The sequence below is a fragment of the Stegostoma tigrinum genome, chromosome 19 (assembly GCF_030684315.1).
Source record: "Stegostoma tigrinum isolate sSteTig4 chromosome 19, sSteTig4.hap1, whole genome shotgun sequence".
NCBI lineage: Eukaryota > Metazoa > Chordata > Chondrichthyes > Orectolobiformes > Stegostomatidae > Stegostoma > Stegostoma tigrinum.
This window is the reverse complement of record NC_081372.1, coordinates 49,871,133-49,898,102: the sequence shown is the minus strand read 5'-3', so window position 1 is coordinate 49,898,102 and position 26,970 is coordinate 49,871,133. Positions and strand designations below refer to the sequence as shown.

General features: G+C 41.4%; 1 protein-coding gene across 1 annotated transcript in view; it reads left to right on the top strand.

Annotated features, from left to right (window-relative positions):
• The first annotated feature begins 4,581 nt into the window (after nt 1–4,581).
• The window catches only part of LOC125461541 (zinc finger protein 335), a 112,116-nt gene continuing 89,727 nt past the window's right edge, over nt 4,582–26,970 (top strand). The window contains exons 1-15 of the mRNA XM_059652649.1: nt 4,582–4,711; nt 5,409–5,595; nt 7,607–7,836; nt 8,044–8,192; nt 8,847–8,987; nt 9,272–9,445; nt 10,496–10,669; nt 11,654–11,827; nt 12,628–12,783; nt 12,900–13,083; nt 14,013–14,149; nt 14,699–14,855; nt 15,359–15,456; nt 17,238–17,318; nt 20,970–21,157. Coding sequence (XP_059508632.1) covers nt 5,470–5,595; nt 7,607–7,836; nt 8,044–8,192; nt 8,847–8,987; nt 9,272–9,445; nt 10,496–10,669; nt 11,654–11,827; nt 12,628–12,783; nt 12,900–13,083; nt 14,013–14,149; nt 14,699–14,855; nt 15,359–15,456; nt 17,238–17,318; nt 20,970–21,157 — 2,169 coding nt within the window. The 5' untranslated portion in view covers nt 4,582–4,711; nt 5,409–5,469. The remainder of the gene's footprint in view (nt 4,712–5,408; nt 5,596–7,606; nt 7,837–8,043; nt 8,193–8,846; nt 8,988–9,271; nt 9,446–10,495; nt 10,670–11,653; nt 11,828–12,627; nt 12,784–12,899; nt 13,084–14,012; nt 14,150–14,698; nt 14,856–15,358; nt 15,457–17,237; nt 17,319–20,969; nt 21,158–26,970) is intronic.

Genomic DNA, 26,970 nt, shown 5'->3' with positions numbered 1-26,970 from the left:
TATCCTTAATTAATCTAATCCCATTCACCAGCATTTGGCCCACATCCCTCCAAACCCTTCCTATTCAAGTGCCCATCCATATGCCTTTTAAATGTTGTGATTGTACCAGCCTTCGCTACTCCATCGGGCAAGTCACATACACACATCACCATCTGTGTGAAAAAGTTAGGTCCCCTTAGGTCCCTCTTAACTTTTTCCCTTCTAACCTTAAATCTACGCCCTCTATTTTTGGACTCCCCCATCCCAAAAAAAGACCTTGTCTATTCACCCTATCTGTGCACCTCATGATTTTATAAACATCTATAAGGTCTCCCCACAGCCTCCAATACTCTGGGGAAAATAGCCTCAGCCTGTTCAGCCTCTCTCTATTGGTCAAACACTCCAACCCTGGCAACATTCTTGTAAATCTTTTCGGAACCCTTTCAAGTTTCACAACATCCTTCCTGGAGCTGGAAGACCAGAATTGCAAGCAGTATTCCAAAAGTGGCCTAACCAATGTCCTGTACCGTTGCAACATGACCTCCCAACTCCTATATTCAATGCGCTGACCAATAAAGGTAAGCATACCAAATGCCTTCTTCATTGTCCTATATACGTGCGAATCCACTTTCAAGGAACTATGAAGCTGCACTCCAACGTCTCTTTGTTCAGCAACAATCCCCAGGGCCTTACCATTAAGTATACAAGTCCTGCCTTGTTTTGCCTCTCCAAAATGCAGCAACTCTACATTATCTACATTAAACTCAACCTGTCTCTCCTCGGCCCATTGGCCCATCTGATCAAAATCCTGTTATACACTGAGGTAACCTTCTTCGGTGTCCACTACACATCCAATTTTGGTGTCATCTGCAAACTTACTAACCATATCTCCTATGATCAAATTCAAGTCGTTTATATAAATGATGAAAAGCAATGTTTCCAGCACTGATCTTTGTGGTGCACCACTGGTCACAGGCTTCCAGTCTGCAAAGACCTCCAGGCCTCCACCACCACCCTCTGTCTTCTACCTTCAAGGCAGTTCTGTATCCAAATAGTTAGTTATCCCTGCATATGATCTAACTTTGTTAACCAGTCTACCATGAGGAACCTTGTCGAATGCCTTACTGAAGGCCATACAGATCATAGCCACTCCTCTGCCCTTGTCAATCCTCTTCACTAATTCTTCAAAAAAATACTCAAACAAGTTAGTGGGACATGATTTCCCACACACAAAGCCATGTGGACTACCCCTAATCAGTTCTTGCCTTTCCAAATACATGTAAATTCTATCCATCAGGATTCTCTCCAACAACTTGCCCGCCACCAAGGTTAGACTCACCCGTCTATTGCTCTCTGGCTTTTCCTTACTATGTTTGTTAAATAGTGGCATCACATTAGCCAACCTCTAGTCTTCTGTCACCCCATCTGTGGGTATAGATGATACAGATATCTCAGCAAGGGACCCAGCAATCACTTCCCTAACTACCCCCAGAGTTCTAGGGTGCACCTAATCAGGTCCCTGGATTTATCCACCTTTATGTGTCTTAAGACACTGTAAACAAACTAGAATCTGGCTATTTGGCCCATCCAGTCCACATTGATCCTCCAAAGAGCAGCCCACCAACCTAGCCTATCCCTGTATTTCCTATGTCTAATCCAGCTGGCCTGCACATGGACACTTTGGGCCATTTAGCATGGCCAATCCAACTAACGTGCACATTTTTAGCCTGCGGAAAGAAAAGGAGCACCAGAAGGCAATCCAAATAGACAGTAGGAGCATGTGCAAACTCCACACAGTCAACCAAAGGTGGAAGTGAACCTGGGTCTCTGGCTGAAATAAATATACAGATGAATCTTCAGAACAATGCAATTAAGGACAGATCAGAAAAACTACCAATAGCCCAAAGATTACCTCTAGTGGCCTTCCAAAATCAACTGCCCTTCCAAATACTGCCCTCATCTGGGCCTGGCGTGCAATTTCAGAATCAGTCAAATGTGCAAATGTCCTTTTGCAGTCTGAAATGGAGATAAAGTAAACAGCAGAGGACGTTCATGTCTCCCACTAAGTGAATTTAAACTCTCCATTTAAGAAAATGAGTCCCCAGATTCACGCAGAAGCGTTTGACTTGTTTTGTTTGGTAGCACATTTGTCTAGTCTATAAGACAGCCGAACAGAATTATCGGAGATAACAAGGTGTAGAGCTGGATGAACATAGCAGGCCAGGCAGCAGGAAAGCTGACGTTTCGGGTCTAAACCTTCAGAAATTTCTGAAGAAGGGTCTAGACCCGAGACGTCAGCTTTCGTGTTCCCCTGATGCTTCTTAGCCAGCTTCGTTCACCCAGCTCTACACTTTATCTCAGATTCTCCAGCCTCTGCAGCTCCTACTATCTCTCCAACAGAATTGTCTCTACCTTAATGATTGCTATATCTCCGATGCGTTGGATGCCACAGTGACACGCATCTACAAACAATTCTAAAGAATAGTGAAACTTCCACAGACCTTAGCACTGTGACAATTTGATAAAGACATCACGTCTCAGCGAGAAATGAAGCGTTTATAATCAGGAGATTGTTTTGAAGTGCCCTCACTGTTGTCAAGTATATATACATTAAGGTGTTGTAGACAACAAATGAATGCTCGCCCAGTTCAATTTTTTTATATAGTGTCGTGGGAGGGAGGAATGTTGTCCGAAACAGGATACTGAAATCTTGCCTTTGTTTCTCCAGGTCGTGATATGGAATCTACTAGGACCAGTTGAACAAGCAGACGTGGCCATTCGTGCTTTAAGATATGTTGTTGCTGCTGTTTTATTAGCCTTCCTTCAGAGCTAGATTGAACTGTCCGAAGACGGGTTCAAATCCTGAACTTCCGACTCAAAGATAAAATGTTACCTACAGAACCGAGTACCTGTGAAATCTTTGATTCGATTTGCGCCACTTCCAGCCAGCCGCTTAATGCGGGCACGGTCACAACGAGATGGGAGTTTTAGATAATGTCGCCCTAAATTAGCCTTAATTTTAACAGCAACCCCATCTCAATCGCTCTCAGTTGTGCGCTGCAATCGGTTATATTTCGGCATGAAAGGCATCATACCAATGCAATGCCTGCTTTATATTTTGAACACAAAGCAATGCTAGAAGTTAAAAACTTTAAATGGCTTTCTGTGCTGAAGGCGCTATATGAATGAAGAAGGGTCACCGGACCCGAAACGTTAAATCTGATGTTTTTTCTTCACAGACGCTGCCAGACCTGCTGAGCTTTTCCAGCAACTTCTGTTTCTGTTCCTGATTTACAGCATCTGCAGTTCTTTCGGTTCTAATGTGAATGCACTTGATTGGAACTAGTTCAACAATGCAGTTTGGTTTTGTAAATTTCTTCGAGGAGTTATACAGTTTTGCTGTATTATTGGTAACAGTTTTAGTTTTCTGTTGACCAACACACATGTCCACTGGATTGTCATAGGAGTTTTCTTTCTACTGTATCTGCTTCAGTGTGCCAGCCTTACCAACATCCGTATTCCGCTAACATCTATGAAGCGGTTAGCTCCAGCTGATGCAGGCGGGACCGACTGATCTGATAGTTGCAAAGCACACATGATCTAGGGATGAGTCTGTGAAGATCTCGAGATTTCTTATCTAACCCCGCGTTATTAAAATTGACTGTAACTATAGCTTCACACAGTAGAATAGAAATCCAACGCGAGATCTTCAATTGAGCAACTCATGAGCACTACTTTTAAACATTAACTCATTGTGGGAGCACAGTAAGACACTTAAAATATTATTCAGGGATCTCAGCCATATCAAAGATACAGGAAGCCACTTGACTCCTTTCTCACTCGACTCGCCATACCTTCATGCACTTGCATCGACAGGGCAGTGTAAAGGAGTCAGAAAATAGTTTGCGATGAACTTTCACTGGCGCTGTATCCAGATAGAGCTCTCATCTGGGTTTAAATGAATTGCCGGAATCAACAACAGTGGTGTGTTGAGCGGAATTGATTATTGGATGCAGCTACAACGAGCAAAAGCCTCAGACAAGAGCACAGCCTTGCGGTTATTGGAAATCTGAAACAAAAACTGTGCTGGAGAAACTCAGCAGGTCTGACAACCTCTGTGGAGAAAGAAAAAAGAGTCAACGTTCTGAGGAAGGGTCACTCGACCCGATATGTTAACTCTGATCTCTCTGCATGGATGCTGCCAGACCTCTCTGCATGGATGCTGCCAGACCTGCAGAGCTTTTCCAGCAATTTTTGTTTTCGTAAACGTTTCGAGGTCGGTTTGAGTCTACTTCAGAACTGAAGAACAGCGACAGTTCAAGAATAGTTCAGAAGGGTCACTGGACTCAAAGCTGTGTTTCTCTGTCCCCGGGTGCTGCCAGACCCCCTCAGTTTCAACTATTCCCCGGTGTGGCAATAATCCAAGTAAAACTCTAAAGATCAAATCAAAAGATGTTGAGCAAATGTGTCGTTGTAATTGTAATTAACAGCATATCAGACTCTTGAAAATAAATTGGCAAATGTTTCTTGTTTTCGATAGAACATTAAGATGATAGATTTTAAAATTATTTTATCACATTGTGTTCATAAACAAGCACGATCTCGGGAAGACTGAGCTGCAGATCTCATCTATTCCCCTCTATTCAAAGCAATGTTCCCTTCTGTTTCAATCACCGAGCAGCTCCAGTGGGCGTGCGGACGTATTGTTTGGGAGTGTAGTCAGCGCTGGCAGGTAGGTAGATGAAACACTATCTGAATAAACAGACTGTGCTTTTGGGGGTCAGAACATCTGGTGAGGCATCCTGGCCTCTTACAGTACCGTCCTCAATTCAGAATCGAAAACAGAAACTCAGCGCGTCCGGCAGCATTTGTGGAGAGAAAAACAGGAGTTAATGTTTGCGGTGCAGATTCCCATCCTGGCTGCGGCTATGCGATACAACAGGACCTCATTAAAAATAAAATTCAAACACCTAACTAGGACATGAATTTTCACTTACTAGGATTATTGATTACTAAGTCCATGTTGTTAAATCTAAACTCATTTGGAAAAACGTGTGTATTTTTCATACGGTCTTCTCTGGAATGGTATTAAAGAAGTTGTCTTTGTATTACCCATGAAATGAATGAAACACTTAAGTTGCTGTAGCCGAACATTTTACAACCTCTGCTAATGCAAATGGAAAATGTCACCTTTAGATGCGGCAAGAGATGGTTCATTTCAATCGTGAAGGAGGAGGGGGTGGGGTGGGATAACGAATTAATTCAAATGTTGCAAGAACGGTGCTAACTAAAAAAAATGTTTTGAACATTCATTCGTTTGGCCCAGAGCCCGCTTTCCTTATGAATCATTCTGTTTTGATTTGAACTGAGTCATGGCTGTGATGTCAAGAAGCGGTGTGTTTGTGTATAAATAATCCGTTCTCCTACAGCGAACAACAGAAGCAACCCCAGGAGCCAGAAGCCTCCGATAGCGCCCGCTGTGCTCCCAACATGATGCTGATCAGCGTTGTGTTCAGTGTTGCTTTGCTGGCACACAGCTCCTTCAGTGCGCCGATGGCTCCTCCATTGGTGACATTCCCAGGGGAGCAGAACATGACCGAAACCGAAATGGCAATGGTAAGATTCTGGCTTGATGCAAACTTTAGTTAACACACTTCGGAGTTGTGGGTTTGTCGGAGTGAAAAAAAAGTCCAGGACTTCTATATGTAAAAGGTAGGAGAAGCTGGATGTCTGCAGGAGAGTAGGCAAGAAAAGATGCCCTGTGGCAACTTCACCAGAGAAGTGAGTTCACCCTCTGCCAAACTGACCCAAATAACCGAAGAGGGACAAGTAACGGTTCACAGAGGCATGCTACAGGGATTGGTTACCCATGAGAGGTTACTAAAATGTTAGGAAGGTTATACAAAATCCATGGTCCCAAACACATCAAAAAACCAGGATAATTAAAAGAGACTCAAATAATGCTCCAAAATGGAAGGGGAACCGAAGCAATTTGAAGCAAGTGTGTTCGTGTCTGGATTTTTTTTGGCATTTCTGCATCACCAAAATAGCTGTACTCCTGATTTCAATGGAACTTGAAACAATTTAGTTCTCTGGCAATCAGAAACTTTTAAAGTAAATTTTGTAGAATTAGACTGATTGCAAAGTACAGCATATGTCCATTCCATAGTTGGGTCTATGAGTGTTTATATTCCCCATGAGCCTGTTCATGTGATCCTGTCAATAATGCTCTCTCAAGGATTATCTGAATGATAATGAGTACGCACTTTGTGAAGACAGCTCTGCAGTCAAGTTATGAGAACATAGAGTTGTTATGGCAGTCTTGAGCCATTCAAGCAAATTAAAATTCGGATTTGGCCCTGATCGTTACTAAATTGGTTCGTCTCATCTGAGTAGCAGTTGAGTGTACAATTGGCCTCAGCAGCCTTAACCAAGACTATCTAGATTGCCGCTTGCTTGTTGTAAAAGCCATGTACAGGGGTTCTGATTTGGATGTGATTTGAGTTATTGATGTGTCTCCCCTCCTACAGACCTAAATATCAATAAGAGCACTGTGTTTATTTAAAATTGCAGCTAAAATAGCACCTTGAGAGGAACAGCAAAACAAGTGTTCTGGACCCTGATGGGTGGGTTATACTCAGCTGTCTGTTTGTATCAATTTGTTAAAGCTGAAAATTCCAGCAGTTATCTAATGTAGAAAAGCAGAGGATTGCACAAAATGCTTCGGAGGTCCAGGAATTATGCTATGTGACAGACTGTAACATAGCTACTCATTCCAGCTGTTCAGCAATTTCAACATTGTTACATAATTTGTTAATTGAATGTTTAGTTCCAAACAGGAATTTTCTTCCCCAGCTAAATGAATAATTTGATCAGTAATTCTGAGAATCAATTGCCTTTTTTTAAAAACTTACTTTGCAAATAGTTTTTAGATTTATTTGGACCATAATAAAATGGCAAAAGCTGTGCATTTCAGGAGTCTTGTTCAGAATTTCAACTTAGATGTCCTGTGAGGAAGATATAAAATTGTTTATTTTACATTATAAGACTTGTCTGGGCACAATTAGGTTCTTCCACATGAGTCCTGCACTGTCGACTATAACCTGAAGTGTAACCTGCTTAGCTTTGTGTAGCCCAGTCACCAGAAAGACATTATGCCTGGACCCAATGGCACTGGTACAGATTTTCAATGGGATAAAAACAATGTAATTTCTATCACACTTCCCCTGTAGTTTGAGCTGATATGTGGACTGTCAGGTGTTGTGCTGACATATGCTGATTGAGAAAGTTTAAGTCAGATGAGCAGGAGGAAGAGCTATAGTTGGACTCAATAACCTTAAACTCAAGAAGGGAGACAATCAACAAATATTCCCATTCTTGGTTATTATGTTGCAAATTTTGCTGGAAAGTATACATACGTGTGCATGCCTAAGAACATTTGTGTGTCGCTCTATATGCTGTTCCTTCAAGAAAAGAGACGATCAAGAATACTAGTGATTAAAAAAAAAGAATGTGACTCCAGTATTTGATGCTCAATAGAGTTAGTAGCGTTCCATATTAATCCTTACTCCAACAGCATTGCCAGTATCTAAATCACTTTAACCTTTTTGGCCTGATTGGTTCACAGGACTACTTGAAGAGGTTTGGGTACCTGAATTTGGAAAACACAGGCAATGCATTGATCAGTCTCCAATCAGCCATCTTAAAAATGCAGAAAACCTTGGGCTTGCCTGAAACAGGAAAACTGGATAAGAGTACAATCACTGCCATGAAGCAGCCTCGATGTGGTGTTCCTGATGTTCTGAACTACAAAACATTTGATGATGAGAAATGGGACCACACTGATTTAACTTACAGGTAAGCACAGAATAAAGAGTTGCTTGAATTGAAGAAGCTGGACTGAAACATGTTAACTAAGAGCAGGAATGGGCCATTTGGTCTGAAAAGCTTGCTCCACCATTCAATATGAACATGACTGACCTTCTATCTTAATGCAATATTCCCACTTTGCCCCCATGCCCTTTTGATGCCTTATGTTGCTTTGTTGCTATTTTCCCCAAACAGAGTTACAGGCTACACCCCTGACTTGGACCCAGCTGTTGTTGATGATGCATTTGCTCGTGCCTTTAAATTGTGGAGTGACATTACTCCACTGACATTCACTCAAATCTACAGCGGCGAAGCAGACATCATGATTCGATTTGGCAGAGAATGTAAGTAGGCAAACACAAGAGCATCTCAAGTGTTAACATTTCAATATTCCACCAGTTCTGCTCAGTCTGATTTTATGCTTTCATTCATGGAATGTGCACAGCACTGAAAAGGTCAGAATTCAATACCCATCTCTCAATCTAACCTTCCTAGGCCATTTAAGAGGCAGTCATCAGTCAGCCACTTTGCTGTGGATCTTGGAGTTATACTTGGCCCTGGTAAAGGCAACAGATTTTCTTCTCCTCCCCAAAAAATTAATTAACCAGATGGATGCATAAAATAATCTGGAATTGTCATCCTTGTTAATAACTTTTAATTGCATTTGGATTCCTTTGCTGTCCTAGACAGATTTGAACTCATGTTCATGTCTCCAGCTCATTAAGCCAGCTGTGAGAATTTTTGTCTGGTAGCACAACCATTATGCCATGATGCCCCTATCATATGATGTTGATGTAGGCAAGTTAGCTAAAATACTTGTTTTCTTCCTCAGTCCAAGCGAAGTGAGCTAAATAATTTTTAAATTGGTTGTATATTTGAATGCCAACTGAAATATCACTAGGCTGTTTTCCAGCTGTCTCACTCAATGCTTGTTGTCGGCACTTATGGATTTCTAGATCTCTACTCACAATTAGATTGTTTATGTGTTTCAATTGAAGGGCATGGAGATTCATATCCATTTGATGGGTACAACGGTCTCTTGGCACATGCCTACCCACCTGGCAAAAATGTCTACGGCAACCTGCATGGTGATGCGCATTTTGATGATGATGAGTTCTGGACCTTGGGAAAAGGAGCAGGTAACAAATATTAATGACATCAAGGGGCATGGGGATAGCATAGAAAAATGGTGTTGAGGTAGATGATTATCCATGATCTAGAATGGCAGAGCAGACTCAAAGGGCTGAATGGCCTTCTTTCATTCTGACAAAAGCAATGACTCCGCAAATAACGTTTCACTTATTTTTCCTCCTATCCTGTGTGCTCACACTGTAGCGATCAGGAATGTTCACTTACTGAGGGGGCGTTGGGTACTCTTCCTCCTCTATTTCTGATCCTAATGTTTTAAACTTTCTCCTGGTAGCTGTTAAAACCCATTTCGGCAATGCTGATGGAGCTTTCTGCCACTTTCCATTTACATACAACGGGAAGACATACAAAGCCTGTACTTCAGATGGGAGAGACGATGGGTATTTTTGGTGTGCAACAACTGCAGACTATGACAAAGACCAGAAATACGGCTTCTGCCCACATGGACGTGAGTACTTTTGACCTTGTAGGCTCCTTGCTAATGTATGGTCTCAGTTTTCAATTCAACCTTCTGTTCCAATTGCTATCAAGCTGATCTGTTGTAAGGCAGTTTCACCTGGAATGAGGTCAAACTTATGGCTGCTGAAATATTAAGAACATTTCAACAGTGTTGAAAATCTGAAGTCATTTTCAGCTCCAGGATTTTAAATTCACCGTGAGTAGTTTTATATGGGCTGTCATGCAACTACAAGACCTTTTGGTTTTGTGCAGTAAAGGATAATCACTATTGGCCTAACTTGAAGAAGCTCTTGTACTGAACAAGAAGAAGTTTATTGCATACAAGCATTTAATTATACGCTAAATTAGACAGTGCTACAGAGGCTACATGGTGGACTTGGATGTTTTGCTTTACTTGTCCAAGATCCTAAGGTATATGACATCATTTTGGTAAGTGGTGTTTAAGGTGCCCCTCTGTATTAACACCTTCCGACCCGTACATCCTTACACAACAAGCAGAAATAAATCACTGACTATTGTAAGATGTGGTTGAATATTTTAACCAGCCAAATAAAATCAATTGAGCTGTTGTAGAGAATGTAAATGCCCAGGGCTTTCAGGTATCCGTAAATCTCCGATATCCCAGGGCCTCAAGTTCATTGCTGAAAATCTGATCATACCCAAGGGACAGCAGAGAAACTACACAATAATTTGAGTCAAGGGAGGAATAACAATAACTGAAGAACCATTTCTGATCACTGCACTGAGCCATTGCAATGGAGTCCATGCATGTGGTTGAACACACAGAGATCATTGATACCAGTAGAAGTGCCTTCAAAAGAAAACCTGGATGGAGAAGTGAATTTTGAACTCCCAGACCAATACAAAATTTGTGTCATTATTTGACCAAAATGACTACTGCCGCCATTACAAATGGGATAATTCCAGAACTACTATTCTTATTCATTGCAGAGCTCCATAAAGGTTTAATAGTATCAGAGTTACAGTTTGTTCACTGGCATATTATTTAAATTTCTATTTTCTCTTCACTTTTGTACAGGGCTATACACCTTTGGTGGTAACAGCGACAATTCACCTTGCGTGTTCCCCTTTATATTTGACGGGAAGAGTTATGACCAGTGTACAACTGAGGGACGTACTGATCGCTACAAATGGTGTGCCACCACCAGCAACTTTGACGTGGATAAAAAATATGGCTACTGCCCCAGTCCAGGTACTTATTCATAGTTAGAAAACTTTGTCAATAATCAATAGTCTGTTTTGCCAGATAGAATGGTATATGCAGCTTGGGGCTTTTATTAGACTGAAAGAAACAAAGTAGCAGATTTTCTTTGGAAATGAGCTTTTCCAAGAGACTGGGTGAGTTAGTAGTTTGTGATGCTGCAATGGTCAAATAACCAGTGACATTCATTGTCCAGTATTATACATAAGAAATATGACTTGACTTAGGCACTAGAAAGTGCTGATTCCTTTGGAATGTCTCTTCAGTGCGTTTCAGCACCGACCAAGAGATGGAGAGAAAACTGGAAAGAACTTTAACAAATGGAATGTGATAAAACTATTGATTGGTTTTAGCACAGAAGGAAACCACTCGGCTGGTTATGTCTGTGCCAGCTCTCCACAAGCACAACTCAGCTGATGCCACTCCTCCACCCTTTCCTGGGAGCCTGCAATTATGCTTTTCCCTTCAGTTGCCTATCCAATTCCCTTTTGGAAACCATGAATGAAATTGCTTCCATCACAAACTCAGTCAGTGCAAACCAGATCCCAACCACTCACTAGCTAAAAGAGTCATTTTGCATTTCCCCTTAAACTGGTGCACTCTGGTTCTGAAATGATTCCAGATATTGGTTTTATTTCTCTTGCAATGAAATCACCGAGGAGCAAGAGCATTAGAAATAAAGGTTGGGGCTAGGAAGTTGTTATCCAGCTCATTAATGCTGCCCCTCCACTGTTCCATCTTGCCCAACTGAATCTTTTTTCTCCAAACATTTTGGCTCCATTATCTGTCTGGCAGAATATTCTAAATATGCATTTGCCCCAAGCAAAAAAATGTGTTTGCTGCAATCTGATTGAAATCACTTTTCACTCATTTACGTTTTTGTCCTACTGGCCTCGTGGATTTTGTGGTTTCATTATGGATTGGTACTGACTTTTCTCTGATTTTATCTCATGGTGCGAAATGTTTTTCTTGTAGCTGATGCTGCGATTGCTGGAAATTCTGATGGAGACTTGTGTTCATTCCCTTTCACATTCCTTGGCAAAACATACGATGCTTGCACCACTGATGGCAGATCAGATGGGCAGCTCTGGTGTGCAACCACCAGTGACTTCGACAAAGACAAAAAATGGGGTTTCTGTCCAAATGCTGGTAACTATGTCAACTTTTCCATCTTTTGTCAATTCTATTCCATCACTGATCTGTGGTACTCAAAGCAAAAATGTTATTTCCGTAGTCAAGTAGTTGGACTGTTGATTCCCAGCTGTACTTGTATTAAACAGAAATTGCTGGTAAACTCAGCGGGTCTGGCAGCATTTGTGGGAAGAAAGCAGAGTTAAGGTTTTGAATCTGGTAACTCTTCATCTTTGAGTTAAGCTGAGTTCAAAGGGTTCAGCCTCCAGTAATATTCCAGTACTTTTTGCTGAAATATGGCTGTATTAGGATTTTAGTTGAGAAGATTCTATACAATTAAACATTTAAAAGGCATCTGAATGAGTATATGAATAGGAAAAGTTTAGAGGGTTATGAGCCAAGTGTTGGTAAATGAGACTTGATAAATTTGGGATATCTGATTGCATGGATGAGTTGGACTGAAAGGTCTGTTTCTGTGCTGTACATCTGTATGGCTCTATGATTCGAAGTGAATTGGTTTTAGTTGTGTTTGTCTTACCCACATTTGAAAGGTCTTAAAGCAATCACTGGTAAGGGTCACCTACTGCAAAGTGTCTACTCAGATAAAGTGATCAAGCAATTGCATCATCCTTGGAACTATAAAGCCAACATGAGTTAGACTGGAACTAGTCAGGCCGATTGCAGTGGTCAGTTTTGCCCATGAATTTCTTCATGTTTATATTTTCATGTTTTTGCGAGTTGAATTTTTTTTCAGGATGAGAGTCACATGACAAAGTAACATTTAAATGAATAACCAATTTATGCATGTTCTTATGCAGGGTACAGCATCTTTTTGGTGGCAGCTCATGAATTTGGGCATTCCCTGGGGTTAGATCATTCCACTCTCAAAGATGCTCTGATGTACCCGATGTACAGCTATAAAGAAAACTTCCACCTATCAAGGGATGATATTGAGGGAATCCAGCATCTCTACGGTATGACTGGTTTATTGCTTCATGCTCAAAGACAGTTGCTCTAGACCTTTAAGTGAAATACAAAGATATTGCTAGTACGAAATAGACATGCTCATATGACCTTGTTCTGAACACAGGACGGAAATCTGGCCCAACATCATCCATCCCTACATCAATGGCACCAATTTCAACATCTGTGCCTACTACTACCATTGCCACAACCACTACCACCACAATCGAGCCAGATGCAGACATCTGCAAAGTGGATATTTATGATGCAATTGCAAGCATAAAGAAAACGCTTCATTTTTTCAAAAATGGGTAAGTAATGACAACTTCAATCCACAACATTCAAATCTGCAGAAGCAGAAAGAATGCGCATTTTTAAGTGGCATTGATCTCAGAGAGAAGCCATTGGATCATATGAACAAAAGTAGGCCTTTCAGTTTCTTCTTCCCTTCAATGAGAATATGGCCATGTCATCGGTCATGTAACTTCATTGACCCACCTGGACTCCACATACCTTAGTGTTTTGCATACAAAAATCTGTCATTGCCGATATCATGAACTGAGCACGTGTTTGCTTTCTATCGGTGAGTTTCAAACTTCACGAAGAGGTGCTTTGTAAATTTGCTCCTAAATGAGCAGGCTTTAACTTTTACATTATAATTCCAGGACTCTCTACCAGCTGTCTCCTACTTTCCTGTTAACTTTTTTCAAAATTCTAAAAGTCTCAATTAGTCTTCTCGATTCAAGGGAATATTTTATAATCTCCATATACCAACCCTTGGAACTCTGGCAACATTTTAGTGAAGTGGCAATGCATTCCTCCCAAGGCCAATATATCATCCCCCAAGGTACAGTGTCGGAATACCTGAGTACACGCAATTATTAGATTAGATTCCCTACAGTGTGGAAACAGGCCCTTCAGCCCAACAAGTCCACACTGCCCCTTGAAGCATCCCACCCAGACCCATCCCCCTGTAACCCACACACCCCTGAACACTATGGGCAGTTTAGCATGGCCAATCCACCTAGCCTGCACATCTTTGGGCTGTGGGAGGAAACCGGAGCACCCGGAGGAAACCCACGCAGACACAGGGAGAATGTGCAAACTCCACACAGACAGTCACCTGCGGCTGGAATCGAACCCGGGTCGCTGGTGCTGTGAGGCTGCAGTGCAACCACTAAACCACCATGTCGCGCATGTTGGGTATTATTCCATCTGAACTTATTTTCACATTTTCTAGAAATGTCTGGAAGTTTGCATCAGCAAAGAAAGTCATCAAGGGACCAATTCCAATTGCAAAGATGTGGCCAAAAGCTCCTTCCAAAATTGATGCTGCCTTTGAAGATATAAGTACAAATAGAGTCTACATTTTCTCAGGTTTGTCTGAATTAATAACAAAGGATAATTCTCGGTCCAATATTTTGGCTACACAATTAACAAATTCTGAGGCAAGCTTTATATAAAGGATCAAGCGTGCCGATAAACCATTCTTTTCTATAGTTTAAGAAAATTGCTGCAAGATAAGAGCTCAGATTTCCATAAATAATTGTGAATAGATTTTACATTGTATTTGACAGAAAAACAGAACCTTTGGTAACCATTGGTCAGCGAATAACCCAAAACAAATTTGCTTGCAAGAGAACTCATTTTTTCAGTTTTCATCATATTTGTTCAGTTTTTTCATATTTGTCTAAAATGTTCTGTTTGCAATGTTAATGCCTCTGTTTACACTTCTAATTTAGACATTAATTTGTTTATTTTAAATAGTTTGATACCACACTTAACAAGCAGATAGATGAATGTTATGCAGATGTTGTTTTCGTTCATTCATTGCTGATGGTTATTTCTAAGCTAAATAACTTTAAACTCTTCCTAACCAATGTAATCAACAGAAACTAAACTGTTCTTTTTTATTTCTCGCCATAGGGAGATCATACTGGGTATTTTCTGGCACTAGTCTTGAGCCAGGCTATCCCAAGGACATCGGCAAACTGGGCATTGATACCAATGTTGAAAAGATAGTTGGTGCAGTTATGAAAGGTCCAAACAAAGTGCAACTATTTGGTGGACAGAAGATTTGGAGGTGAGCAAAATGTGATTAGAATTAAGAATTTAGGCCACGCTCAATCAAGTATGATTATTTTTCTTTATTAAAGGTACTTTATAATTGCAAGACTTTTTAATAATAATATTGTACAATTATAAACTTTATATCAACCTCTTTACTACTTCCTTACTCTTTACCTTTTATTATTCACTCATGGGACATGGTCCTTACCCCTTTGTTCAATGCAAGAAAAGGCAAACATTGTAAACAATGGAATGTTTATAATTAACATAGATGTAAAGATATTTGCAACTTGGAACTAACATAAGAAATTTGCAAGAGCAGCAGAGAAGCTTCACCATTATAGTGGACAATTGTGAATTCATGGTGTCAAAGTGGAGGACGCTAATCTAATGTATTATTTCTGAACATTTTTGTTTAGAGTAAATTGCAAATTGTACTTAATGTTTATGGCACTTCTAAATGGACCAGTTACACTTGCAATGAACCTAATGGAGTGTTTTTAATTTGCCATTCAGGCTCGATATGGCAACAAAGAAAGTCGATAGGATCAGTCCAATTTATGATAGGTACCACCACGTTCCTGTTGATGCTAATATTGTCTTCATGCACAAAAGTAAGTTCATCAGATATGTTACCGTTTTGAATGCCAAATAGAGTTGCACAGTCCAAACCTTTTGTTTGGCTGAATTTGTCAATCACAAAAGAGGCCACATGTAATAGATACACGATGTACAATTTAACGTGTCATATTGTACTCCATCATTGTTAGACTTCGGTAACAGGATTGTACCCACTGCACGTGTTCTCCCAAGATATGTTACAGCATCTGTCATAGGAGTTTTTGAAATTTCTATAGATCTTCTTGATCTTAGTTCCGGGTGTCTTCTGTTTTAACAGTAAATAAATAACTATCATACATCGTGAATATCCAGAGCAGTTTCCTACTTTAAAAAAATTAATCCTGTTGTGCCCAAGTTAATCTGTGAACCATATAGACACTTGCAATTCAGCCCATGAATCTTAAGATAACTCAGTTTCAGTTACATTGATAATTCATATTGGCCTGTATTGCCTGGGTGCAAGTGATCTGGTGGATTAGTAAAGACTACCTTATTGCTCATCCCTCATTGATGGATAAATCCCAGCTCCAAACACCTAGATCAGCAGTTTGGTGTTTCTGTAAATATGGGAAAATTCATTTTAACTGTCTATGCTGCCCAGCTGACTACATGGTAGAAAGGCAAAAAGCTCCTATGCTCCTTCAGCAAATGTTTGCTCGAATGTACAATTTAAGTGAGAAGAAAAGCTCTGACTTAATGAAAAGTAATCATATTTGCTTTTGATTGACAGTATTTTCAAATCTTTCAGTGCATAAGGAGATAATTTTGTCCATTATGCGTGTGTTATCTCTTTAAATGATATATCCAATTAGACCCATTCCCAAAATCTTTTGCACAACTCTGTACTTTCTACCTTGTCTGTTGAGGCATATATCCTATTCCTTTTCAAACTTACTATAAAATCTGTTCCAAATGGCCTTTCCAGCAGTGCATTTCAAATCAAAAATTGCTACATAATAAATTGTGTCCTAATCTCCCATACCCCTTTGCAGTTATCTTAATTCTGTATTGTCTCGTTACTGATCATTCCCCAAGGACACTAGGTTCTCCTTATTTACTTTATTGAAAGCCTGCCCAAATTTAAGCACTTCAGGAAGTGAAGTCTCTCAGTGCTATGTACTTCTGGTAAACCTTCTCTCCATATCTAAACCTTTGCTGTCCTTTCTCAAGCAATTCTAAGGCTACTCGCTTCTAATTGTGTGAACCACATAACACTACACACGAATGTACCTCTGTCCATTGTTGCTGTACAGCACAGGCTATTACCTATATAGAAATAAAACTTATAATATTATGAATAATTGTGCATTGACATAGTACATCATGAAAGATATGCATATGTGAACTACTATTTGAACACAAGAGATGACAAAACAAAGATCAATAAACACTGCACACTGAAACTACTGGGCTTATGCTTAACAACATCCTTTATATTCAATGGCAAGACGTACAGCTCACAGATGCAGAAAAAATTGTGTATATAGTAGGGCTCTATTGTCCCTAGGCTTGAGTCTAGTCAAAGTAGACAGCTTGTCAAGGAATTACCACTAGAGGCCCTGCCAAATTTCTGAACATGGAATCCGTTCCATGAAAAATGTTTTTGCAACTGATCGCCTGATAATGACGCCATGTTGGATGCAATACGTCATTGTATACCAAGGACGTGAGACTGTGGAGACAGTAAACAGCAAACAGCAAATCATAGACACACACAATGTAATCTTTGCTTTTGTGATATGATTTATCAACTTTCCAATTCATTCTCTTTCAGTGAACACCTACTTCCTGCGAGATAAGTACTTTTGGAAAATGGATATGTATAATCGAGTCACTTTTGTCGGATTCATCAAGAGTAATATTCTGAATTGTAAAGAATAAAACTTTCAACCTCAGGAGCAGCATTATCGCGAGGACGAACTGTTGTTTAATTTATTATGTTTACATTATTCTGCCACATTTTGGGATCGCAGTGTAATCCTTCAGTTTACATTTGCTTTCCAAGTTACTGGGTTTGTTCTTGAAGGATAAGAAATCAGTGCAAAATATTTTGTAAAGGAGAAAGGGTGAAATTACAAAACCCAGTTACCTTGAATCTGCAAGTGAATTAAGGGATTAGACTGCAACCAACGGTATTTTTTTAAAAATTCATCAAGTATAGGAGATAAATATATTAACACTTTTGATTGCGTGAATTTTTACTCAGGCTGGGTCAAAATGCCTGCTGGACAATCTAAATCTAGAACTTCATTTGTTATGTTCATTTTACTTGTAACTAATGTTAAGACGCAACATTGTGACATTCTGTTCAAGGCATAAATGTGAAGCAGATGCAAATCCATATGAGACAAAAAGAAGGATGTGCTTCAGTTGTCACTGGAACATATTTGCTTATTTCACTATCAGCTGTAATAGGATTGACCACAACAGAATGAACAAGACTCAAATGTGTCTTTTTTTAAAGATAGTGGGAAAGAGAGTATCCTAATGACGACTGTTATTTGGATTGTTTACGCAAGTACAGATAATGTTTATATCTTATACAAGATTAACTATTTATTCTAATTTCAATGTTTATTTTTTCTACTTGGGAACAATTTTTGGATAGATTTTCCGAGGATGTTTGGCAATGTAGAGTCCAGCCGTTGATCGGTATCATGGACAGTTGCATTGTAATGTCGATCATGCTGTTTGCATATCTTACTGGTGTTGCTCTGCATTGGTGTGTTTACAGCTGTTGTCAGTCCTGCCAATAATGCCACCAAAAAGCAGGCAAACATATTATCATAACAGCTATCAAAATAGCTTGATGATCAGTGTTTTGCCATGTTTGCAATGAACTTGAGAAGAGGCCTTTGTACAACTTGCATTGACTGTTAGATTGGAAAATGTGAACACTTCGATATCGGTCTCTCATCACTGATCATCATCTCATCACACAATGGTCAGGACAGTACAAAACAAGACTTTTGATTTATTGTTTCTGGAGTTACTAATGTAGCTTTGCTTTACCACAATAGTGTTATTAAAATGGACATAAGTCCATCGTGATGATTTAATTGTTATATTAAAATATCTTATGTATGGTTGTTTTGGGGTTTCTCTTGCTATACTGAGTATAACATCACTTGGTATGGAAAAGAATTTCCACGTAACATTTCTAATGCAATTTAAAATGAATTAATTTAAAGTTTAAACATTGTAATTGAAATAAATTATTGTAAGTTTGAATGCTTCTAATAAATTGCTTGTTGCATTTCATAATGTGGTTTTCTTGATCATTGTGTGCATGTGAATTGTGATGCATATTGGTCACATCTGTGCTATCCTGCAAAGCTGGCCCTCCATTCAGTGTGTGGTGATGAAATGGAACTTGTTGTCTATAGGGATGGTGCAAGCAGGGTTAATCAATAATTTCAAAAAGAAATTAGGTGGAAACATGGGGAAATAAAGTTACGGAAATAGAACAGGGAAATGGGAGTGATCCAGTTCCTAGGTTGGAAGCTCATTTGATCTTCTTCCTATTAACTTCCAATTTTTCCGATTACATCATATTGTATACGTACTATCAATTTTTTAATGCATCAACATTTTCTGTAAGCAGGCCTGTTTAACTTGAGTTTTATGAAGTGAATACAAGCGTACATTTTGACTGCTGCTCCAAACCCAAACCCATCATTTGATTTTCACTTTTGCTCTTTTTCTCCTCTTTACCTCTCTGATCTCACCTCTTCCATCGTCAATCCTCCTTTCACTTCATTAATACCAGGTACCCTGCCCTCCCAGTTTATAACCTAACCTTCTATGACTTCGCAACTGTCCCTGTTGTTCTTCCATTTTCCAGGCTACAACTTCCTTCTGTGCCTGCCTTGGTATTATCCAAAAGCCTCATGAAAGCTTTGCTTGATTATGATCAGCAATTCCAAATGCCTCTTCCAACGTACATGTCAAATTTCTCTTCGTGTGAACACTGTGGGGATTAATCTCACCATTCATCTTGTCATCCAACTCCTTCATCTCACTGCTGAACCGAAAGACTGATTTCTCACCGTCCCTCAGACAGAATATTTGTTCAATTGTGAACTTTGTTATATCATTAGGCTAAAATTCCAGGTGTGCTTTAGGGATAGCAGGTCACATGTTGTAATGGTGGATTTTAAATTGAATTATTATAATCTGGAAATTAAACAGCCAATCGCAAAATTGATGATCATGAAACTAACATTGATTGATACTTAAAAATCCATATGGTTCATTAATCCCATTTAGAGAAGGAAATCTGCCATCCTAGCCCTCTGGCCAATATTTCCAGATCCACAACAATATGTTTGAATCTTAACTGCCCTCTGGAATGTCAAGCAAATAATTCAGTAAAAAAGACAATTTGTGATGGTCAACAAATGCTGTCCTTGCCATGGGCATCTATATCTCACAAATGAACAACTTCTTGCTTTAACAAATGAAGTTATTGCGGTTGATTGTATTCTCATTATGCTCTCAACTAAAGTCTGACCGGGGAGTAATGACAGGTTTGACCTTATTCAAACTTGTCTTCCTGGTTATAACTTCCAGGATCTGTATCATCAAAACTGTAGTATGACATTGTGCCATAGATTCTGTATGCTGTTGATCAACACAGAGGGTCCTTGCAACAACAGCAAGCTAAAGTCATGTTCACAGAATCTTACAGCATGGAGACAGTCGCTTTGGTCCAACTAGTCCTTGCCAACCAAAGTAAACTAGTCCCACCTGCCTGCACTTGGCCCATACCCCTCCAAACCTTTTCTATTCACGAACTTATCCAAATGTTTTTTAAATGTTGTATCTGTACCTGCATCCACCACCTCCTCTGGCAGTTCATTCCACACATGAACCATTCTGTGCAAAAAAAGTTGCCCCTCATGTCCTTTTTAAGTCCTCCTCTCACCATAAAAATATGCCCCCTAGTTTTGAACTCCCCCACCCGAGGGAAAGGCCCTTATCATTCACCTTACCTATACCCATCATGATTTTATAAACCTCAGTAAGGTCACCACTCAAACTCCTACTAACCAGTCAAAAAAAATTCCCATTTGTGATGGTCAACATGCTGCTCCATTTTTATAACTCAAACTCTCCATTCCTGTCAACATTCTGGTAAATCTATTCTGAACCCTCTCCAGGTTAACCACATCCCTCCTAAAACAGGGTGACAAAACTACACACAGTGGTCCAGAAGTCAGCAGCTGATCACTCTGAATTCCATGTCAGGAATTCTCAGTGTCAAACTTGTTCAGTGTGTTTGAAAGACAGGATGGTGAATATTAATTAATAATTATGTTTAACAAGTTATAATTCCCCTTAATTGGAAACTTGCCATTGCATAGTGAGAAACTCTCCAAGCCTCCTGAGATTGACATAGATGTTGTTGGCCTGCATGATAAATTCTGCCACACTCTCGCCATAATCCATATCAGTCAGGTCCCTCTAAGCTTCCACCCAAATTTTTTTGTTCTTCTTCAAATAGTGTTGCAGAATCTCTACTCTGGAAATATAGCATACCGCAGGATGGACTGTGTAGTGGGATGGTGGTGGACTGCTAATATCACTGGTCCGGTAATCCAGAAGTTCAGGTCTATATCCTGGGGTATGAGTTCAAATGCCATCAGAGGAATGAGTGTGATCGAAATTCAATTAATAAATCTGGAATTGAAGGTAATGGTGACTTGAAATTGTCACTGAAGTAAGGGAAAAACTCCTCTGCTTTACTAATACTGTTCAAGGGAATTAATTCTATAGGCTGGCCTACACATGGCTCCAGGTCCACGGCCCTCAGAACTAGCTAAGCAAGCCACTCAGTTCAAGAGCAATTTGGAACAGGCAACAAATGTTGACCTTACCGGCAATTTTTTAAAAATTATATACGCTCAGATCACTGCAGAGGAAGTTGAAATCTTATTCTTTTGATCCTATCTCGTGATGATGGATCAGAACTCCAAAGTATTTGTAGGCATTTGTTACTTCTTATTCCAAAATACATTATTTTTCCAAAAGGAAACTGCTACAGGGAATAAAAAACTTCAGTTGTATGTTCAATGACTGTCTGGCAAAGTCCTGTGTGAAGATCCTACCTGCAAAGTACTTCAAACAGGGACAGACTCAACAAGTAGAGCTTCAACTATCTCCCTCTCTCAGCAGAAAGCCACCTCTCACAGATAATACCTGCTTTATCCTTCACGAAAGTACAAGAGAAATGGATTAGAAAGTTACTGCAACTAACCGGCGTGTGTTATTGGTTGGACATCCTAGTACATGTGGTAGGGTGTTATGAGGGCTTCGAAAACAACCAGCGAGACAACAAGCTTTGCCTTCTCACTGACTGCTGGAATTTAGTCACTGGTAAAAGGAATCAGAATAACAGAATTTCCACCGAAACCAGATGATGATAATAAACATTTATTCAGAAATTTTGGTAAAGCAGTCAGTTCTCAGTCAGAATGGGACACAGACGGTAGCACAGTAAATCACTCCATTCGGATCTCCATCAGCTTATCAGATCCCTCTCCTTTTCCTTTCCTTTGTTGTCTTCTTCTCGTTTCTCTCTGCAGTATTTCCACCTCCACCAACCCCACCCTACTAACTTCCTCCCTAAGGAGTCGGGAAGGAGTCTGGTCATGACAGGGCGCCGCGTGGCAAGAGCTGAACATATGGGCAATGTCCTGTACCAACGGTGGATCGAGCATGGGCTGGAGAAACAGCGGCAGATCAAGAGTGGGCCGGTGGGAAAGTGACATCAGGCCAATGAAGGGGCAGTGAGAGTGGGCTGGTAAGGCTGAAGCAGTCAGCAGCAACAGCATGCTGGTGAGATGCCAAAGGTGGTAAAAGTGGGGCCGGTGAGGGGCGGTGGACGGTGAGGGTGGAGCCAGTGAGGTGCTAATGGTGGTGAGAGTGGGACCGGTGAGGGGGCAGTGGCAGTGAGAGTGGGCCCGGTGAGGGGGCAGTGGCAGTGAGAGCGGGGTCGGTGAGGGGGCAGTGGGCAGTGAGAGTGGGGCCGGTGAGGGGGCAGTGGCAGTGAGAGCGGGGTCGGTGAGGGGGCAGTGGGCAGTGAGAGTGGGGCCAGTGAGGGGGCAGTGGGCGGTGAGGGCGGAGCCGGTGAGGTGCTAATGGTGGTGAGAGTGGGACCGGTGAGGGGGCAGTGGCGGTGAGAATAGTCCGGTGAGGGGGCAGTGGGCGGTGAGAATGGCCCGGTGAGGGGGCAGTGGGCGGTGAGAATGGCCCGGTGAGAGTGTAGAGGGCGGTGAGAGTGGGGCTGGTGAGGGGGCAGTGGCAGTGAGAGTGGGGCTGGTGAGGGGGCAGTGGGCGGTGAGAATGGCCCGGTGAGGGTGTAGAGGGCGGTGAGAGTGGGGCCAGTGAGGGGGCAGTGGCAGTGAGAGCAGGGCCAGTGAGGGGGCAGTGGGCGGTGAGAGTGGGACCGGTGAGGGGGCAGTGGGCGGTGAGAGTGGGACCGGTGAGGGGGCAGTGGGCAGTGAGAGTGGGACCGGTGAGGGGGCAGTGGTGGTGAGAATGGCCCGGTGAGGGGGCAGTGGGCGGTGAGAATGGCCCAGTGAGGGTGTAGAGGGCGGTGAGAGTGGGGTCGGTGAGAGGGCAGTGGACGGTGAGAGTGAGGCTGGTGAGGAGGCTGTGGCAGTGAGAGCAGGGCCGGTGAGAGTGGGGCCGGTGAGTGGGCAGTGGGCAGTGAGAGTGGGGCCGGTGAGGTGCTAATGTTGGTGAGAGTGGGACCGGTGAGGGGGCAGTGGCGGTGAGAATAGCCCGGTGAGGGTGTAGAGGGCAGTGAAAGTGGGGCTGGTAAGAGGGCAGTGGACGGTGAGACTGGGGCCAGTGAGGGGGCAGTGGACGGTGAGAGTGGGGCCAGTGAGGGGGCAGTGGCAGTGAGAGTGGGGCCGGTGAGGTACTAATGGTGGTGAGAGTGGGACTGGTGAGGGGGCAGTGGCGGTGAGAATGGCCCGGTGACAGGGCAGTGGGCGGTGAGAATGGCCCAGTGAGGGTGTAGATGGCGATGAGAGTGGGGCCGGTGAGGGGGCAGTGGGCGGTGAGAGTGGGGCCGGTGAGGGGGCAGTGGGCAGTGAGAGTGGGGCTGATGAAGGGGCAGTGGACGGAGAGTGGACCCAGTGAGGGGGCAGTGGACTGTGAGAGTGGGGCCAGTGAGGGGGCAGTAGCAGTGAGAGCGGGGTCGGTGAGGGGGCAGTGGGTGGTGAGAGTGGGGTCGGTGAGGGGGCAGTAGCAGTGAGAGCGGGGTCGGTGAGGGGGCAGTGGGTGGTGAGAGTGGGGTCGGTGAGGGGGCAGTGGTGGTGAGAATGGCCTGGTGAGGGGGCAGTGGTGGTGACAGCGGGTCACTGGGGGGGCAGTGGCGGTGATAGTGGGTTGGTGAGGGCACAATGGCCTCCTGCATGTCCTAGCAATTGGAATGGCACCTGCAACGTTGGGGATGGGCCTTGAGACTCTGAGATTTGGGTGTCTTCTCTTGCTTACCTTTTGGCTGAGTTAAATATTTTAATTCGGATTCTTGTAGCCAAGTCGGCACCATTGAATGGCGACTTTGTGCTCTTTTTGTTGTACTTATGTATTCCTATACTTAGTACATGTGACAAAAAAAATCTAAATCTAAATCTAAACAAGAAGACACAGAATGAAGAGATCCTACTGAGCAAAACAAAAACATGGCCAGAATCCACGAACCAACAGAGAAGTGGGGTTAGTCATTTACCATAACAAAATGTGACACTGTATGAACACAGCAGGCCAAGCAGCATCTCAGGAGCACAAAAGCTGACGTTGCGGGTCTAGACCCTTTGTGCACCTGAGATGCTGCTTGGCCTGCTGTGTTCATCCAGCTTCACACTTTGTTATCTTGGATTCTCCAGCATCTGCAGTTCCCATTATCTCTTTAGTCATTTATTAATTGACTTGAAGAACAAACCCTCAAATATTCACTGCAGGGGTGGAACTGCCCCTCAACTGGATCAAAGCTGAAATCGCGCAATTACAAGGAGTAAACCCTTACACGGTTGTCACCAAAAACCTTCAAAACTGTTTTCAGTTAACCCCAAAGAAATTCAGCCCTGCAGTTGTTCTTTTAAGGTAATGGTACTGAAGGACTTAATGTTAACATTATATTGAGTCTCATGTAATTGGATGATATCAAACAGTTCTCTGGATGGAGATAACTGAATTCTACATGATTAACTGAAGACAGCAAATGTATTCTGACCATCAACTGAAAGCTCTTAGTAATTCAGCCTGACTAGTAAATGAAAATGGAGCTATTGCTATTGTATAATAAACTGCCTTCTCATTTAAGACAAGTGCACCTTTCCTTTAGACTTGCGAGTGGTCTATCCTCTTCCACTGTTGTTTGGACAAGGCCTACACTCAGCATGGAGATACAAGGATTGATGCTTGTAAACTACCCAAACCAGAATACTACAAGTTGGCAGTGTCAGTATCTGAAAATATAACATGATGAACAGCAGTGAATAAACAGAACCCATTTGACTGAGAGGAAAAAAGAAATATCTTTTGAGGGGGAGAAATGTAGATGTGCTACTTTAAGAGCATATTGCTTAAGAAGCAGAGTCAGTCAACTGCTCGAACATGAAAGCAGTCACGGGAGCAGCAATAGGTCAAGTTCAGGGCTCTAAGGAGAAACTTTTAGCAAGAAGTTGGTAAGTCACACTAGGAGAACAATATGGGCTCGGGAATGAGAAAAGTCCACCTATACTGAGAAAAAGGCAAAGGACGCTCCACAGGAAGGCTTCAGAAATAAAGGTGGATATCTCTAAGAGAGAGAAGGAAGAACTTTACAAAAACTGTGCAAAGACCACAAAAAAAGGCAAGGAAAATAAAAAAGAAAATACTCACTTCTTAAAATGAGCATTATTGCCTTTGATAGCAGCCTCCAGGAGACACAAAGCAAGAGCTGGTGAAAGGCTAGCATTGGGAAGACCTCAGAATTTAAGATGCAAAAGAGTCTAGAAGGAGATGAATAGTTAGTAGAAATTTCAATGAACTAAATATGAGTAATTAAATTATTATTTTAGTGGATAAATTAACAAAAGTCACGGTAGAGAAACTTATTTTAAAAATTGTGTGTAAGAAGGCACATTTTGTTTTGAGCTGTGAAGAAATAGGAAAACTCTGACTTGGTTGTAGAAAGTGGAAATGCTCTTTTAAGAAAAGATGGGCAGCCACCGTGTTATTTAGTAAAAAAGGGAGGAAACTAAACAGAGTTTTTCAGCAATACTGTAAGAGAATTTAGAAACTTGAAAGCAGTAACTCACTACAGAATTGCATTTAACAGAATTTTAAAAGCTTTATTTAAGAATTTAGACTTGATTACTGTAACAGTTTAAAAAGACCAGCAGACAAAGAAATTACTGAAGGATTCTGCCATTGTGTCTAGCTAATTTCACAGCACAGGAATTGAAATAGCATTGATGAATACAAGAGAAAGAACTAAAACAATGGCTGATTACAAGGAAAATTAAAATGTTATGGATTTAAATCAACTTTATATTAAGAAATGATAAACAAATTGAGAAGAAATGGAAGGAGAAATAATACTTCCACAAAGATTCGAGGTCAGAGATGGACCTTGTAGAACATGATTTTGGACATCTTGAAGAAAGCAGTTCTTAAGATACAGAATTACTACAAAATTCAACACTATATCTGAAGGGGACCAAGTCAATACGCTATTGTATTCAGGAGATAAAATGGCAGATGTTGAGATACAGTATCAATGCTATGGAATATCAAAGCCTCAAAGGCACAGTCACAGACAATTCCCAGCCATAATAAAAGAGTGCTATACATGTATTATATCTGTTAGACTGTATATTACATCCAGAAGATGTGCAGAATTAGGACACTTATAGTGTTACAAATATGCCATGCAAAGAGCTCAATATGATAGAGCAATCACTCATTAGAACAGATAACTAAGACAATTCATTGTAAAATTAGTGACTTCAGTGATTTCAGATTTGTATGACTTGTTTATATCAATGGACATTTTTCAACTTTCGAATTGGGGGTATATGAAAATTGTTGCCTAAAAAGGTGGTAAAGGCAGCAACCCTCAGCCCATTTAAGAATAATTTAGATGGGCTCTTGAAACATCATAGTATAAAAGACTACAGGCCATGTGCTGGTAAATGGGATTAGACCTGCACGACATCAAGCATGCATCTATTCTAGCCCCATTTCCCAGCATACTCTTCACTTTTGTGCGTGTATTGGCCACAACTAATTAGGAAGACTTGAAGGAATTTGAGTACCTTTGAAGGAAACTCTAGTCCAGGAACAGTAATTCAAACACTGATCCAGAACAAACTACCTTCAACAAACCAGTCAACCTGTAGAAGATTCTTTGGGCTTCCGTGATGGAACCCCAGAAGGAGGAAATGGTTGAGATGACTTGACATGTTACAAAAGAAATGTTCCAGAGGGCCAAGTAAAAAAGCTGTGGC